The sequence below is a fragment of the Pygoscelis adeliae genome, unplaced genomic scaffold (genome assembly GCF_000699105.1).
Source record: "Pygoscelis adeliae isolate BGI_AS28 unplaced genomic scaffold, ASM69910v1 Scaffold151, whole genome shotgun sequence".
Taxonomy (NCBI): Eukaryota; Metazoa; Chordata; class Aves; order Sphenisciformes; family Spheniscidae; genus Pygoscelis; species Pygoscelis adeliae.
Genome location: NW_008824036.1, coordinates 118,040 through 133,495, shown reverse-complemented (window position 1 = coordinate 133,495; position 15,456 = coordinate 118,040). Strand labels below are relative to the sequence as shown.

At 42.4% G+C, this 15,456-nt stretch overlaps 1 protein-coding gene across 1 annotated transcript in view; it reads right to left on the bottom strand.

Annotated features, from left to right (window-relative positions):
• Nucleotides 1–1,826: 1,826 nt before the first annotated feature.
• GLB1L2 (galactosidase, beta 1-like 2) overlaps nucleotides 1,827–15,456 on the bottom strand; it is a 25,917-nt gene continuing 12,287 nt past the window's right edge. The window contains exons 9-20 of the mRNA XM_009333430.1: nucleotides 14,065–14,129; nucleotides 11,691–11,775; nucleotides 10,489–10,626; nucleotides 9,736–9,816; nucleotides 9,396–9,502; nucleotides 8,842–8,988; nucleotides 8,350–8,421; nucleotides 7,326–7,404; nucleotides 6,019–6,106; nucleotides 4,040–4,154; nucleotides 2,983–3,099; nucleotides 1,827–2,506 (exon numbers count right to left, since the gene is read on the bottom strand). Coding sequence (XP_009331705.1) covers nucleotides 2,420–2,506; nucleotides 2,983–3,099; nucleotides 4,040–4,154; nucleotides 6,019–6,106; nucleotides 7,326–7,404; nucleotides 8,350–8,421; nucleotides 8,842–8,988; nucleotides 9,396–9,502; nucleotides 9,736–9,816; nucleotides 10,489–10,626; nucleotides 11,691–11,775; nucleotides 14,065–14,129 — 1,181 coding nt within the window. The 3' untranslated portion in view covers nucleotides 1,827–2,419. The remainder of the gene's footprint in view (nucleotides 2,507–2,982; nucleotides 3,100–4,039; nucleotides 4,155–6,018; nucleotides 6,107–7,325; nucleotides 7,405–8,349; nucleotides 8,422–8,841; nucleotides 8,989–9,395; nucleotides 9,503–9,735; nucleotides 9,817–10,488; nucleotides 10,627–11,690; nucleotides 11,776–14,064; nucleotides 14,130–15,456) is intronic.

The following is a 15,456-nucleotide window of genomic DNA, read 5'->3' as shown; positions in this document are numbered from 1 at the left end:
GAGGTAGGTTGAAAAACTATCTATGTAGAACATTAGTTGCCTCTTCCCTGTTCTGTAACATCAAAGGACCTGAGATAGCATTGATGAAAGGGTGTTCTCTGATGAAACTGTATTTTGCTTCTCAGTGAGAGACACAGGACTGAGCAATGCAGAAGAGGAACCTGGGTGCTACTACCTTGGTTGACTCTGTATTTGAGATTGACAAACTTGCTGAGGAAGAAATTGAGGTACAACATACCCCTTCTCCCCACCTCCAGCCCCTTTAAAAAAACCCAGAACTTACCTCCTCCCCCTTCATAGTTGTTGTCAAACCTTTGATCAACCCCACTGTCCCAATTCTTTCAAAAAGGTCTGAAGCACAATTTTATCTTTGAATTGAAGGAAAATGTAATCCTGGAAATAGACTTGGTTATTTTTAGCCCTAACACATAGAACTATTAAAATGCTATAGATTTGACTGTTAGCTTCACAGTGCAGAAGTCCCCCCTTGGCCTAATGACATCATTGTGTATTTCTTAATATTTAAAAAAAAAAATATTTTTTTGTAAGTTATTTTCTCCCACTGTATATCAAAACCATTGGGGAAAAGTTGCATTCTTTAGTTCCCAGTCACAGAAGCCTTGCTACGTAGCCTTTACAAAAATGTTCCTTTAGATGCATTGGCTGAAGCGCTACTTGGGTAGAAAACATTTGATGCTACTGGCTGCTGGCTGTTCTATGGGAACGGGTATTGTTATCTTGTATTAAAACAGTAGCTCTCTGCACTCAAGCAGATTTATTCTGTTATTGTACTAGCCTTCCAAGTTCACTTCAGTCTGCAAACCCTAGAGTGGAAAGAGACATTTTTGAAGGACTACAAAGTTTTCATACCATTTAAATAGTTTCCAACTGATGTCCTCTCCTAGCTGCATGTTTTGTTTCACTAATCTTAATTCCAGTCCCTGCTGGGTTGCAACCTTCCCTCCTTGGAAGGAAATAACTTTCAGAAAAATGCAAAGGATCGAGTCCTGAACACAACCCTGCATATATGCTCCACTCTCCTCAAAGTTGGTCACACGAGCCTGGGCCCTTCCAACTTGCAGAGAGGCTACCGTGGTCCTCGGGAGCAGAGATACGTATGTTCAGTAAGACCAGCTCTGGCCAGGATGGAGTGTATTACAGCTGCACTGTCTGTTCTCAGTTTTAAACAAGCTGTATTTAAATTTGTTAAATAAAATTACCATTTCTAAGAGCCAGAATACCCCGCAACTCCATTATCAGAGACAGTGCACATGTTTGGTGTTTCTCTCATAGCCTGAATCCTCTGGTTACTGGAACAGAAAGCAGGGGCTGAGTGACTTCTCGGACATTCTGAACAGATTCGCAGCTTGAATTTGATCTCTTCCTCTCCCTAAAAAGATGGCAGCTCCTCAGTGACTGCGGAGCTGGTGAGTTAAAAAAACATGTTTTCCTAAATCCTGTGTTTCTGTTTTGAGGGACAAAAAGAAAAAAGAAAACAGGACCCAAGGTCCCAAGATTTCACAGCAGGTTTAACTAGAAAGTATGGATGTGCTTGCCCATTTGCAACTATGTATGCAACCCCTTTACTTCTTCCCCAACCAAAATCTGATCTCTGCTCATTTTACAAGGGGGAATTTCATCTTCAGGTGCTTCACGGTGAGAGCAGGGGTGGAGGGCTGACTGGAAGACTAACTTGTCCTTTTCTCCTCCTGCACCTCCTCCTTGGAAGTTCTCACTCCTGCCTGGCCTGAAACATAATGACGTATTTGATAGAGGACAAAACACATTCCACTTTTTAAAACTTTTTTTTTTTCCTTTTTGAGAGAGAGACAACCTCCGTAGTAAACCTTAGTGGGAAAAAAGCTCGAATTAAAGTCGTTTGACAACCAACTTGGCTTCCAACAAGTGAACAAGTAATGGCCTCTTTGCAGAGAGAGTTGCTAAATTCTGCCTGGAAGCACAACAAAATGGTTTTCCACACCTGGTTACTCACATGTTCACCAACTATTTTCTCCCTATCTACTTATAAAAACAAGGAAGCCAGTAATAACACATTTTTAAAGTCACTGAAGAACTGAGCTCAGCTTTCAGTTCAGATGGCTTCAGTTCTTAGTCTCTCTCTCCTGCCTCCAGCACCTTTTTACTCCCCCATGTTCACCAGGTGGTCCAGAACATCATGCGTGGCCATCCAAGCTGTGGGTCCTCAGTAGTGCAGGGAGACGAGCTTCCGCATCCATCTATGAAACAATGGACTCTGGTTCCTTTGGGGCCCATTCTCTCTTCTGAACTTACTGTCAAAAAGCAAATCCTTTACCTGGGTCTAGTGGAAATTAACATGCCCAAGTGCCTGGGCCATCGTGTCCCCAGACATGCAACCAGGAATATTCAAGATGAACCAAACACGGGAAAGAAGCTCTCGTCAGTCCACGTACTGTGTCCTTCCTAAATAAGGTATGTCGACAGATTGTATTATCCGTCCTGCAGTGCGTTCTTCAAAAATGACAATCTGCAGAAGAGAGGGATATATAAAGTTCCTTCGTACAAAGGCTGAGTTACTTTAAATATTTTTAGGAGGAAAAGGCATACGATCACAGCAGGGGAAGGAAGCATCATTTAAAGAGATCAATCAATGTGAGTCTGAACAGTAACTGTGATTCTTCTTCAGTACCACATGATGCAGAAAATGAACCAGCATCGTATCAGGTTTATCTTGATTTTGAACTTGATGCAGTGCTTTGAAGTTTAGCTGCCATCCTCATCATGTCTTAATGGTTGTCAGAGCCATAGTCAGCTTTAGAGCAGCACCTTCCCAAATTTTCACAGATCTTAGGAGATGACAGTCTCCTTCCTCTCTATTGTGCTGGTTTTCAGCTAGAGATAGGTGATTAATATACTGTGTATGTCTAGCTCTTTGAGACATGACTCAGAGCAGGATCTTTAATAATACAAACAAGCAAAGAGAATCCCACCAAAGCCTCTCACCTCATTGCTCCCTTTCCATAACCAGGGGCCGGGAAGGTAGAGTGTTTCCTGAGGTCCAATTTTCCAGTAGCGGCCCAGGTTCTGACCATTGACAAACACAACTCCTTTTTCCCAGCCCTAGAATCAAGAAAGTACACAGAATTATTGATGCAGCTGTATTGCCTAGTTAGCATCCCCACAGGAAACTAAGTCTACTTTCACACTTGCATTCTTTCAGGCCACTTTCTGCAGGTTTTCTGCTTGCTTTCCCTGTGCAACTCCCTAAAGCCATGAACGTTTAAGTAAGCCCTGTTGAACAGGAGTTATCCTTAATGTACCAATTAAAAGGATAAAGCTTTCAAAAATGTGCAATTCATGATTCATGCTTGTACAGGAAACTTCATCCTTTTGAACAGACATATCTTTTATTTCTTCCCAAGCATAGAATATCTCCCCTCACCTATTTCCCAGGTGACAGAAATACTGTATTGCTACTGACTAGCATAATTTACAACAAAGCGTAAATGCAAAAGCAAGCAGTATGATTGGCATGAACCTTGGCTCTAAGGGAATGAAATTGGAGGAGGAAGTTTAATAATACTTAATATCTCATCTTAAGTTCTATGCAAGAGCAGCGTTCTTCCACAGAAGGAAGATGTGAACGCTAACTCTCATGCCATGTCTACAAAGAAGTGACTCTTTCCATATCACATTGAGGAGGTAGGGATTAAACTAGTGCCTCCTTTATTTTTTGTGCCCATTACTCCTCTGCAACTAGAAAAGAAATAGCATTTGTATGTCAATAAAAAAGACTAACTGTTCATTAGCAGCTCTGCAGGGTCAGTATTGCACATGTTTTCCCATCAGGACCACTACAGACTGAACAGAATTACCTGCTAGCTTGAGAAGACTTCTACACCCTCAAAATAATTCTCTTTCTCCAAGATCAGAGGAAGACTAGAAAACTACAGACTACAAGACAGAGCTCAGTCAGAGCTATTACACAAGTGTCTCTCTAACCAGCTTTTTAAAAATCTTGATCGAGAAAAAATAGGGCGGAAAGAAAACCAGGACTTGCCTGTAGCTTCAAGAAAGTGTCCTGTGGCTGATGCTCTATCCACAGCCTTCCACGAAAAAAAGCCGGACCCACAAAGTAATCTGGGACTGCACTCCATCCAGCAGTATGTCGCAAGCTGTAAGAGAATGACCAAACACAGCAGGGAAGCACCAGGCAGCACTGAGTGACACAACACTGGTCTCAAGATCGTTTCAAACCCCTGCTTACAACGGCAGATGGATGTTGTTACAAGATTGCTACTCCCTTGCATGCCTGAAATGTCAAGCAGTTGCTTTCTAGTGGTAGGGCCTAAAGGTAATATTCTTCATGCTGCAAAGGGATGAAATGTTTATCTCCTGTAAACATTCAAGGCAAGCATCTAGCTGATCTATCCCCTCCGCTTAAGATAAGTGTAGTGGTGGTAACATGTCTCAGTCTTCATTATCCTATGCTTGCCACATCACTGATAAGCCAGTTTCTGGTAAAAGAAAAGGATATATGGAGCTATCACCACCTCTAATACTTTACAGCAACATAAAAATCTCTGCCTCATATTGGCTGCTGAAGTGCCCATTCTCCTTCAGATATGACAGTGCCACGGTGCAAGCTTTAAATGCATGTGGCTTGCACAGGCTAAAGGAAAACCTGCAGAACTGATACTGAACAGAACTTTAAATCCTGTTCCTGCAGAACAGGATTTAAACCAGACATTCCTGCCCATGTTCCTTTCGAGGAACATGAGCACATCCTTGCAAGTTTGCAGTAATTAGGGGCAATCTGGCATTATTTCTTACCTGTGGCAACAATATGGGAGCAGGGGACAAACAGAAGAGAAAACAAGGAGTGTAGAAGTCCCACAGAAGCCTTGAGCTTCTGTCAGAACGTGTTCCTTCTGACCCCTACGAACTGCATCTCTTGGATTCAGGGAAGTTATTGATTCAGTGCAGCTTGACTGCTACTGAATTATTCAACTAAAAGCCTACGACAATTCCTTTCACAATACCATGCGCTCCATCCTCCTACGCAGCGACTGTAAGCTGATTGTATTTCATTGCTACTGGTCAATTGCCAGTAACTGACTGTAGTGTTGACTAATCTTGCTTTTGTTTGGGCATGGCGGTTCATTGCTTTAAATGTTCCTCACTGGAAATATTCTTCTAAAACCCTGCAGGCAAAGGTTACCTGCGAGTTACCCCATCAATAAGAATCCTTCAAGTAGCCCCCCAGCACCTGTTAAGATTGTCCTTAGAAATTTCAAAATGTAGACTTTTTTCCTTTTAAAAACCATTTCAGTTTAACGTGGCCTCTCTCTCCTTCCTACACGCAGTGCGGGAGCTGTGATATCTGGGGGGATGCACACGTGTTTCTTTTTGGTATTAACAACATAACTGAAAACAGTCTCTCTGGATCGTGGCCAGAGTCCACAGGGCATCTGTTGCCTTAAACGTTTGCTAAGGTTTTCTGTATCTACTAACAGAGGCTCTGTGACTTACCCCTGCTAGATTTCTTTTTCAGTCTTTCTTGAATTAAAGCAAAATAACTTAAAAGAGAGGAAGCCATCTGGACTTGTTAATGTACCATTAGTAGCTTCCTAGAATTAATCCGTCCCTTGCAAGTTTGAATTACTAAATATATCAGCCATATTGCTAAAAGACACAAACTTCTCCAACATGTGGGTGTGTTGGGACCCACCCCTCTGGGTGAGCCGTGCTTTTACCTACCCGATCTAACCCTGCTGTACAGGCTGCGAGGAAGTCTGTAGATCATCCACAGTGGAAATACATTCCACCCCTAAATAATGGTATGGATAAAGTGGCACCATTTTCTGCACTATTTTGGGCAAAGGTATCAGCAAGGAACTTATCGGTGCAAAAATCCACCTACCTACTTTTACCTTGTGTTGCCTTTCTGATACATTTAACTGCTACCTATTAGATTTTGTACTGCTGGTAAACAGTTGGTTTCAAATGAGGAAGAAAAAATTTTGAAATCCCACAAACCTTTTCATGAAGCCAGGTTTCATCTCCAAACTGTAAATCTTGAAATTCCTCAAGGGGGTTTTATTCAAGAAGACGTCACCAATTAAGCCTGCAAGAGCAATGGGGGTAATGAAGAGCTGAAAAACAGCTAAAGCTGATAAATTTTCCTCTTTGAATGTGAGGAACAGCAGGAGATGGAAAGCAGCCACATTCTGCAATGGAATTAGAGTCCATATGGTCCCATTGCTCATCCAGATTGAGTGGGGAACATTACTATACTTTGGCCTCTCCACTCTCTTCTTTGCTTCAACTCACCAAGTCGTTAAACACCCTCCAAGCAGAAAACATTGTTGGCACACACAGCAGATGGGGTTGTGTTGTTATTGTTGTTTTTTAGTTAGCTGTCCATGTAGCGATTTTTTTAAAGCAGTAGATCAGTTACTTCTCTAATAGGCACAGCAAAATATAACATGGGCAAGCACTAATGTCCAGTGCTGATCCAGTGCTTTTCATCCAAGGATCTTAAGACACCTTAATAAGTAATTTACCTTCAGCACTCTCTTGTTAGATATTCTCCATGTAGCAGGCAAAGCCTGGGTCCTAATCCAGCCTCCTAATTACAGGACTGCAGTTGAGACTGCCTAAGCAGCACAGAGGCTTTATGCACCTCTTCTGTAGTAAAATAAAATTAGTACAATCACGTGCCTAACTCCATTAGTCTATTTTGTATAGTTTTTGCATACAGTTCCCCACTAAAAAAGAATCCTGGGGTTTCGACCTCTTCCAGCTCCACAACTGTGTGTGATAGGCTTGAACGTTTTAGTAAATTCTGCTCAACAGGATGCAATTCATTCCTCCTGATATTGTGCGAGTTTTTAAATGTTGTGATCCTCCAATATCAAACCCCCAGGGGAAAACACAGATTAAAAAAGGTATTTTCCTTCTCTCCCTGGGAAGTAACATGCTCACAGAGCAAGAGAAAGGGTACCCTAACATCACCTAGCAAATCTAGAGCAGAATAAGATTCATTGATGGCCTTGGGTTTAGTTGTACCCCTATGAAATACGAGCCTTAATGCAAGCCATCAAGCAGCCACTACTTTTCATCTACAATCACTCCAGACAGGGGGTGACCAACTCTGTTTTTTAACAAGTTCCTTCCGTCACACCATTTTCCACTGACTCCCAGATGGTAGTCTTGGCTAACACTATGATAGCGGTATTGGGTCTTCAGTTTGGTTCTGTGTAAAGTACACAAGACAGTTCTACAGTGTTTAAACTCAGGGAACTATCTAGGACAGTTTGAGGGCAAAGAACTTCTTAACTTACCTTTCCTCTGTTCATTCAATGCCAGGCCATAATTGACGCGACCGCGGTTCTCTACCAAGAGCCTTAGCTGCCTGAATCCCTGTAAAAAAAACCAAAAGGAAGAGCATCAGCTGGACCAGTGCGCAGCATGTGCTGTATCAGCCATAATGCTTGGTTAACAGAGGTCAGTAGAGGTGATTAAGAGGGGAGGTGGCACCAATACCTTTGGCAGTTGCAATTTATCTGTTTACTTTAAAGTTCTGGATTATGTGACAGAACAGTGTCCCCATATCTTTCAGCAATGGCAAATAGTTATGCCACTGAGGAACTCTCAGCCTTTTCATAAAAGTTTTCTTTTTTTTCTGTTGAATTTTTAAGTACCATTTTGATATCACCCACAGAGCCAGAAACGGAGTTTGACATAGTACACGCTTATGTCATATAGCTCTCCCACAAGTTGTAAGAACAACGAGTATATCCACCCACTCACCTACTCCTAGGAGCCATGAACAGCTCTGTTGACATGCATTCACTCAATATACTAGTCTTATTGCCAACTTCTGCTACGGTAAGACTACTCTCAGAGCTAAAGAGAGACATTCCCCCTCATTTCATTTGAGACCCAAAAGGTGCAAAAGCCCCCAAACCCCCTTAAAACCTGCTTTGTGCTAAGGAAGATGAAGCCTACGGGGACTTAATCTGCCCAAACAGGGTACTGGTACTCGATGTCTACAGTTGTGGGTGTGGCAGGAAGGCTGGCAAATTTTTGTGCAGCAAGGACTACAATGACTTGAATTTTCTCCATGGAAAAGTATTCAAAAACCACTTCTCAATCACAAAGAGTAACTTGGCAGTGAAATCACACTGTATTTCACTAGTGAAATAGTGTCTAATTAGGGTATAACAACCGTTCCCTGTGTCAGGCTACCATACCAGCTAGTTAAATGGATTAGGTGGGAGGTGCCTTCTTGAGAGCTATGCCTCTTTAGCGGTCTTGGTTCTGTTATCCACATACTATTGCTGTGAGGAATCTCCAGTTAGTTACCTGTCCTTCAGGAAGGGAGAGCTCCACTGTGTTGTAGTCCAGCTCACCAACATACATGGTATTAACAAACACCTGCAGAACAGAGCACAAGAGAGGAGAGCAACTTCTCATCAATTATACTATAATCATGTGTTGCATAGGTTACTGAAGTTGTATTTGGGGAGGAAATTGTTGTCTCTACTTGAAACTAGAACTCTGCGTCCGTAACTGTGTCACTGATTCAGTCTAGGTGGGGAAAAAAAATCACAACATTTCTCAGAACATTCAATATTCTCACGTTTAAAGATATTGTACGGTTTAGTAGACTGGAACCTCAAGCTGATTTACAAATGATAAGGTTTGGGGCTTATCTGAGAACTGAAAAGAGCAAATCACACTTCTAATCTAAAACTTCACATTTTCCTTCATGGTTGACCCACTTCCTGCCTAGCTGCCAAGACCAAAGCATTTACATCTGACTGAAGGTAGTCACAGTTGCCCTCTGCTCCTTACCTGTGCTCGGTCCCGGACATGGTCCCTTGAATGCAGATGTCCACCACCAAATATGACAGTCTCGTAGAGCACATATCCATATGACTGCCCACTGCTATCATTTAGATGTAGATTCTCCATGTTAATAGGAAACTCTGACTTAATGGGCTGCAAAGGAGAAACAAATTTAACGGCAGAAGTGGCCTCTCAGCATTGACAGGCCACATAGAGGCAATTCATTAAAGATAGGTGTTCCACTCTGCCACAGGTTACATTTACCCTGTAAGACTCCAGAGGTCTGTTCCAACCTGATTTACCTTATGACTCAATGAAAGCTACAGCAATGAAGACAAGGTACCAGAAAAGGGAGCCAAGGACTTGCAAAACTGGAAGTCCAAGAGAACAGAAGTAGCAGTAAAACAGGTGAGAGAAAAGATTTGTCTCCTTTGCATATCCTTGACAAAACATTCCCCAACCTTATCCTCATGGGATAACAAGCCAGCGCACTAATTCCCTTTTCCACCTAAGAGGTGATGCTTTTTAGTACTGCGATGCATTAAAATTGGTAGTACTACCTGTAAGAGAGATGGTAACACATCCCAGAGAGAGATGTATTGATGCAACAGGATTGCACCGTATGATGCCTTGCTTTCAATCACGGGAGGGAGAGGAAGAGGCTGGCCTGTGATGCAAAAAGAAAGAGAAAGATGGAACAACTATTTCAGATGCAAAAAGCCAACACAGATTTAAGGCCACTCCAGACCTCCTTTGGTCCTCCCTCCCAACTTTTGGAAGAAGCATCCAGCCAGTCAACGAACCAGAGTCACAGGGCTCCAGCAGAAGGGCCAGTTTAAACAAGTCTCTGATTTAACACTGTACGTAGAACAGTATTTTAGTTCTTGGATTTATAATTACCAATGATCATGCTGAAGAGTTGTCGGAGCTTGAAAAATTTGGATGTATAGTCTCCAGCCTCTGTCAGCACAGCGTCGTAATCTGAAAAAGAAGCATATATGTTTTAAAAAACATACAGCAGCTCTGGGACAGCCTTCATGTACACTGACATCAAAGAAGTAAAAGCCCAAGACACAATTTTCTTGGCACTGGCTATATTATGGAAACCTGTACACTTTTATCTGTGTCAATGTAGCTAGACAAGCATAGAGTTGCTTAATTTGGAGAAGAGCCACTCACCGAGGAGCAACGTACTTTTAGACATCTAATTTGCACATATCCAGAATTTCACACAGGATAAAGTCAACAATTAACAATTTTAACAAAGGGCTGTTGGGATGAAAAGAGCTTTACAGTACAATTTGACTTGGTAAAATTAAAAAACAGAACTGTATCTTGGAGCACCATCTTCCCTAGAAAGAAGAGCAGCATGGAGATAACATGAAGCAAAGTCACCATCTGCGACTTCTATTCCCAGTTCAGAATTAGGGGCTCCTCCACATCCTGGAATGGGTCTGGAAATAGGAAACGCTAATGTAAACCCCCATTTAAACAGGCATTTGCTTCCAAGCTATGTTCCAACTCGTCTCTCCAGGACAAAGTGGTTGTACTGATCATTTCTTAATGCTTCTGTCAACTGTAACTAGCCCAAAGGGGAGTCTGAGCTGCACTCTCACAATAGGTGCGTGGGCAAAGCAGTGAAAGAAAACTCACCATAACTGGTGACATCTGACTTGTATTCATCAGCCTCCAAAGCACCGTTCATGAAGCCAAAGTTGGTGCCTCCGTGAAACATGTAGAGATTGATGGATGCTCCTAATTTGAGGATGCTTGCTACAGTATTCACCATTTCTGTAAAGGAAGGGCAATGCCAGGAAGGCCACAGACCAAGAAGCTAGGCTAACACTCTTCCAGTAATTCAAAGTAGACACAAACATTCTGGGCCTTGTCAGTCAGTCACACCTCTGTAATTACAGTGATTTGTACTGTGATTTGTATTTTGCCCTCAGTAAGGGCAGCACGTCTACTGACATATCGGGACATATTAATACATTCAAATATACCTCTCCTATAGGTGAAAAAGGGTAAAGCTAATGTACTAGAGCAGGAATTTTGCTTTTAAGCAGAAGAGTTTTAAGGACTACTCAATCAGACTCCTAAACACACCAGTGACCCAATTACAAAGACAATTGCAGGAGGATGAGGGAGTCATTAAAATAAATAGTCTTATATAGCTCTGTTTTCACTGTACTTTAGATGCCCCAGAGGTTCTTGGGTTGTTTTTTGGGGGTTTTTTTTAGTACTTGTCTTCCTTCCTAATGAGCTTTTAAACTAGAAAAAAACGGATACTTTTCAGAAGGTGCTATACTTGCAAAAGGCTTAAGTTCACCATATGCCCACAAAAAGTAAAATAATCCTCTCTTAATGAGGAGTGTTTATTCACTACACAAGTGTTCATTATGATGCAGGTTTCATAAAACTTGTGATGTTTTTACAAAATACAAATATGGTCTTCACAGAATTTAGGTTAGCTCAGCTCAGGAGGTGAAAGATGATTTAAATCACTGGGCTGCATTTTTAAAATCAACATAGAGTAGCTCGAGGCCTTAGGACACATTGACACTAATATCTTAAGATGTCTGGCTCTCTGCACAGCCCATAGAGTCCCTCTTTGACGAATAAAAAGAAAAAATTTAATTTTTTTTAAAAAGAGCTGCTGTTTAATAACTCTACTAAAGAAAATCCAAGGCATGGCAATGTGACCCACTCACTGAGAGATTATTCATTTACAAAGACTTACACAAAGCAAAGGTTGCAGCAGGACAGAAAATTTGAGGAAGTTGTGTGTCATTTTCCTGTGACCGTTTGCCAAGCAATAAACTCCCTTATCTACAAGAACAGTATATGGTGCTCACCGTCTGCATCAAAGACACAGTGAGGGCCTCCCCAGTTATCAAACCATCCGGTCCAATACTCCATGACCATCTTTGGCTGACCTCTCTGTATCAAAACAAAAACAAAGAGTTAAAACGGGCAGTCTTGCACTATTTATCCCTATCTTGCACTCATCCCTATTTTCTAGAGAAGCATTGTTCAAATGCAGTTTGGCAACATGGTTTACAAGAGTGTTTTCTTCTCAAGTTGGCATAAAAAAAGGCAGCTAAGGAGTTCTGAACAAGTGAGGAAGAAGATGCTGTGGGCCCAGAACAGGCAGGAAAAGCAGAGAAGTACCCTGCTAGGCACAAAGCAAAAACCACGACACACAATCAGGTGATACCAAACAGTTCTAGATACTGTTGTTTGGTAGAGCTGTAACAAAAAGACAAACCAACTGTCACTGTTTAGCTTCTGCTAGAAATACACATTTATAAATGTCTGCTTATCAGCTACGCTACTGCCAGCTGAGAGTTTGCAGGTGCACTGCAGCCAATGCTTGCCAAGGTGGGAACAGCAGACCTTAGCGGTTTAATGTCTTTTTAATGCCGCATATGGTGTTGGCAGGAAAGAATTAGCCTTTGCAGGAATTAGGTCTTCATTAAAAAGGCTCTGCACACAGAGCAATTGCTTCCCATTTGTCACCGCCTGCCAGCTCCCTTAGGTCCTGTAGAATTCCACCCAGCCCCATCACACCGGACAGGACAACATGCGCTCAGCCTGGCTGGCACTCCCTGCTCATGGTATTTATTTCTAGTCAAGGCAATTTTGTCCTTTATTTGATAGGGGCTTTATCTGATGCCACATGAAATGGCCAAGATAAGTGGCATTAAAGAAACTCGTGTTTCATTAGGAGAAAACAACCGCAGGTGCCTGTAATAATCTAATTGTTCCAGGTTCAGTCCAGCTCCGGGAAATATGTTTAATCAATCTGTCCTCAGTAAACTAGTCAAAGAAGGAGTTTTATCACCCTCTGGAATAAGAGACCATAACAAGGAAAAGATAACATAGCTTCATAATCCTTACAAATATGAATGACAGGCTTCCGATCTTGTAATTAGCAAGTGTGGCAAAGGAGGAGCTGCTTTTATTGGGCCATGTTGCATTTATGTATTCAGTTGGTGGGGAAGGTGACGCCTTCCGTTCGTTTGCAGGGTTTGGGGAATTTTGTAAGACCTAAAGAAGGCAAAAGCACATGCAGCAGAACCTCTTTTGCCTGTACAGGAAAAAAAAACAACTTAAAGTGGTAGGATTTAATGTTCAGCATGTCAGCAGCAAGGTTTCCTTTCACAGTCCAGGCAAAAGCCAAGGGAAGAGATCAGAAGAGAATCGATCACAGCCGGGGGCAGAAGTCAATTGTTCACAGCTTTCCAGGCTGACATTTGGAGCAAGCAGAGCAACAGGGAAAGAAGAGGGCAGAGGATGCAAAGAGAGAGAACCTGTCACTAAAAAGCAAAACTTGTTATTCCCTCAGTACTCCCGCATCACACAATCAAGATCCCTTTCGCATCAGGTGTTCATTAGGCAATTCCCTACTCCTGATTCACATGTCCGACAGCACAGGGCCTTAAAGATGCTGAAGCAACACACTAAATTTGTATGCTTTTCTGCAGTGAGCACTGTTAATGCCAGGGAGGCTGGGCTGCTGAGAAGGCAGGAAGAGCCTGGGACTGCGCTGTGTGGAAGGTGTTTTGTGAAGTTACTGTGGAAGTGTATCTGAAATCAAAGTGTTCCTCTGATCGGTTCTCCCGCAGGTCCTAGCAGAAATAGGACCAAATGCCTAGTGGAGCCAATGCTCTCTTCCGCGCAGCATGCCATTAATATAACTTTACACATCTACACTGAATATGAATTATTGGAGATAACTGAAACACCCATCACAGTGTACCCTGAAAGAACTGCAGTAGATCAGCACCCAGCATTTGAAGACTACAGTTTTCAAACATGCTCTTGACGGCATCCACAGCATCAGGGTAAAAGAGTTTGGGAAAAAGACGATTGAACTTCAAGAGAGAGGTCTGACAGTTGCAAAGTAGGATGCTGCTGGGTATCAACACTTGAAAGTGTGAACAAATCTAACCCCTAACGGCTAAACACAGGCCACAGGGCACAGCTTGAATGGAAAGCTTCTAAGAAGGTGCTGGATAACAGCATGCCTAAAACCTTCACTTTCCAGAGACATCATCGTAAGTATTTTCACTGATTCCAGAAGGATTTGGCCTAATGAGAAGGAAGCCCAAACATTTGTTCAAAAAGAACCCCAAACCAACACACAAAACCAAACCAGATTATCAGTGCTTCATTTCTAACGCTGTCCTAGAAAATCTAGGTGAATAAAGTTTTTCTGCATCTTACCTGTACTGTGTCCAGATATTTCAGTAGCCCAGGTTCCAGTTTCTGAAAGTTAACAGTGGCCAGTGCTATTGGGAAAAGAAGAAGTTTTTATTAATTTAGACATGTACAAAATGCCTAGGGGACCATCTCCTTAGGCACCAGCCCAGCACAAGCTCAGGGGGAACTGGAACATCTTCTGAACCACCAGTACAACCTCCTCGGAAATTTCCCATCAAAGTCTTCACTTGGTATGCAGAATCTAACTGGACCGCAGCGCACAGTGGAATACTTGCAAGCCATCTTTTTAGCTCTAACATTCAGAGATACTAGAAAGAAAGAGCATCAGAACAGCTCATGGGGTGTGACAAGCTTTAATTAGAGGCTGTAAAGCACTTGGAGATCCTCAGATAAAAGGCACCACATAAAAGCAAACTTATGATTAGAAAGTCATATCTGGATGCCACACTGATCTCCCAGGCTTTAGCTGCAGGAATCGCCACCCAGGCAATATCTTACAGCCTGTCATGTCTGTGGGCATGGGTGAGAGAAACCACAGTACAAGTGAAGCAGATAGAAATTGTAATTGGAAGACTTGTCTGTGCTTCTGCCCTGTGCAGCATGGGGGAACCGGCAACTAGTTTGTGTGTGCTGCATGTATAGCAAAAGTCGCTGCATGATCTTCAAGCACTGGAGTGGGAAGACCTGTCTGCAGGAGCTGATGCATTAGAAGACACTAATCTGGTATCCGTGTCCCAGCCCCTGAACTATTTTCATACTTTTCTAGCTTTCGGTCGCACTGATGATATTTCTCCCAAGAAACTTTGAAAATGCAGGAGCAACAGTATGATTCTGTATTAAAAATTGACTTCTTACAAGAGAGCTGGTATCAAATCCAGCCCTAGTTGTGTCAGACAGAGCACTTCAAACAGAATACTTACAGAAGCAAAAGCTCACTTGTCACTATTTATACCTTGATTTTAATAGGCTGACCTATGTAGTGTGCTGAGCTGAAGAATTTGGCACAGGCAAACATGGTGGGAGAACAAAATCAAACATGGATTTAGCATTGATGTAATACATTAGTTGGCAATCCTGAAGGCAAACATGCTCAATTCTGCTCTACATGCAGATTAGCAGCACACCATTGAAAATGGTGTAAAAGTGTGGAAAACCAGTCCCCAAAGCCTTATTCGTCCCTTCCGCAGCAGGTAGTTTTCACATACACACAGCTTTCCACCATGGTGCTTTAGCCATGGCCTGGAGGGAAACCAGAGGTTTTATTTTGTCACCCAACAGCTCCCAGAAGGGCTGTACCACATTGGTTTGGGATTCTTGCCACTGACTGTGCCTGTGAAGGGAGGAGGATCGCAGAAGCTGCACAGGTATTCTGAGACTGACCGAGATTTTTTCCCT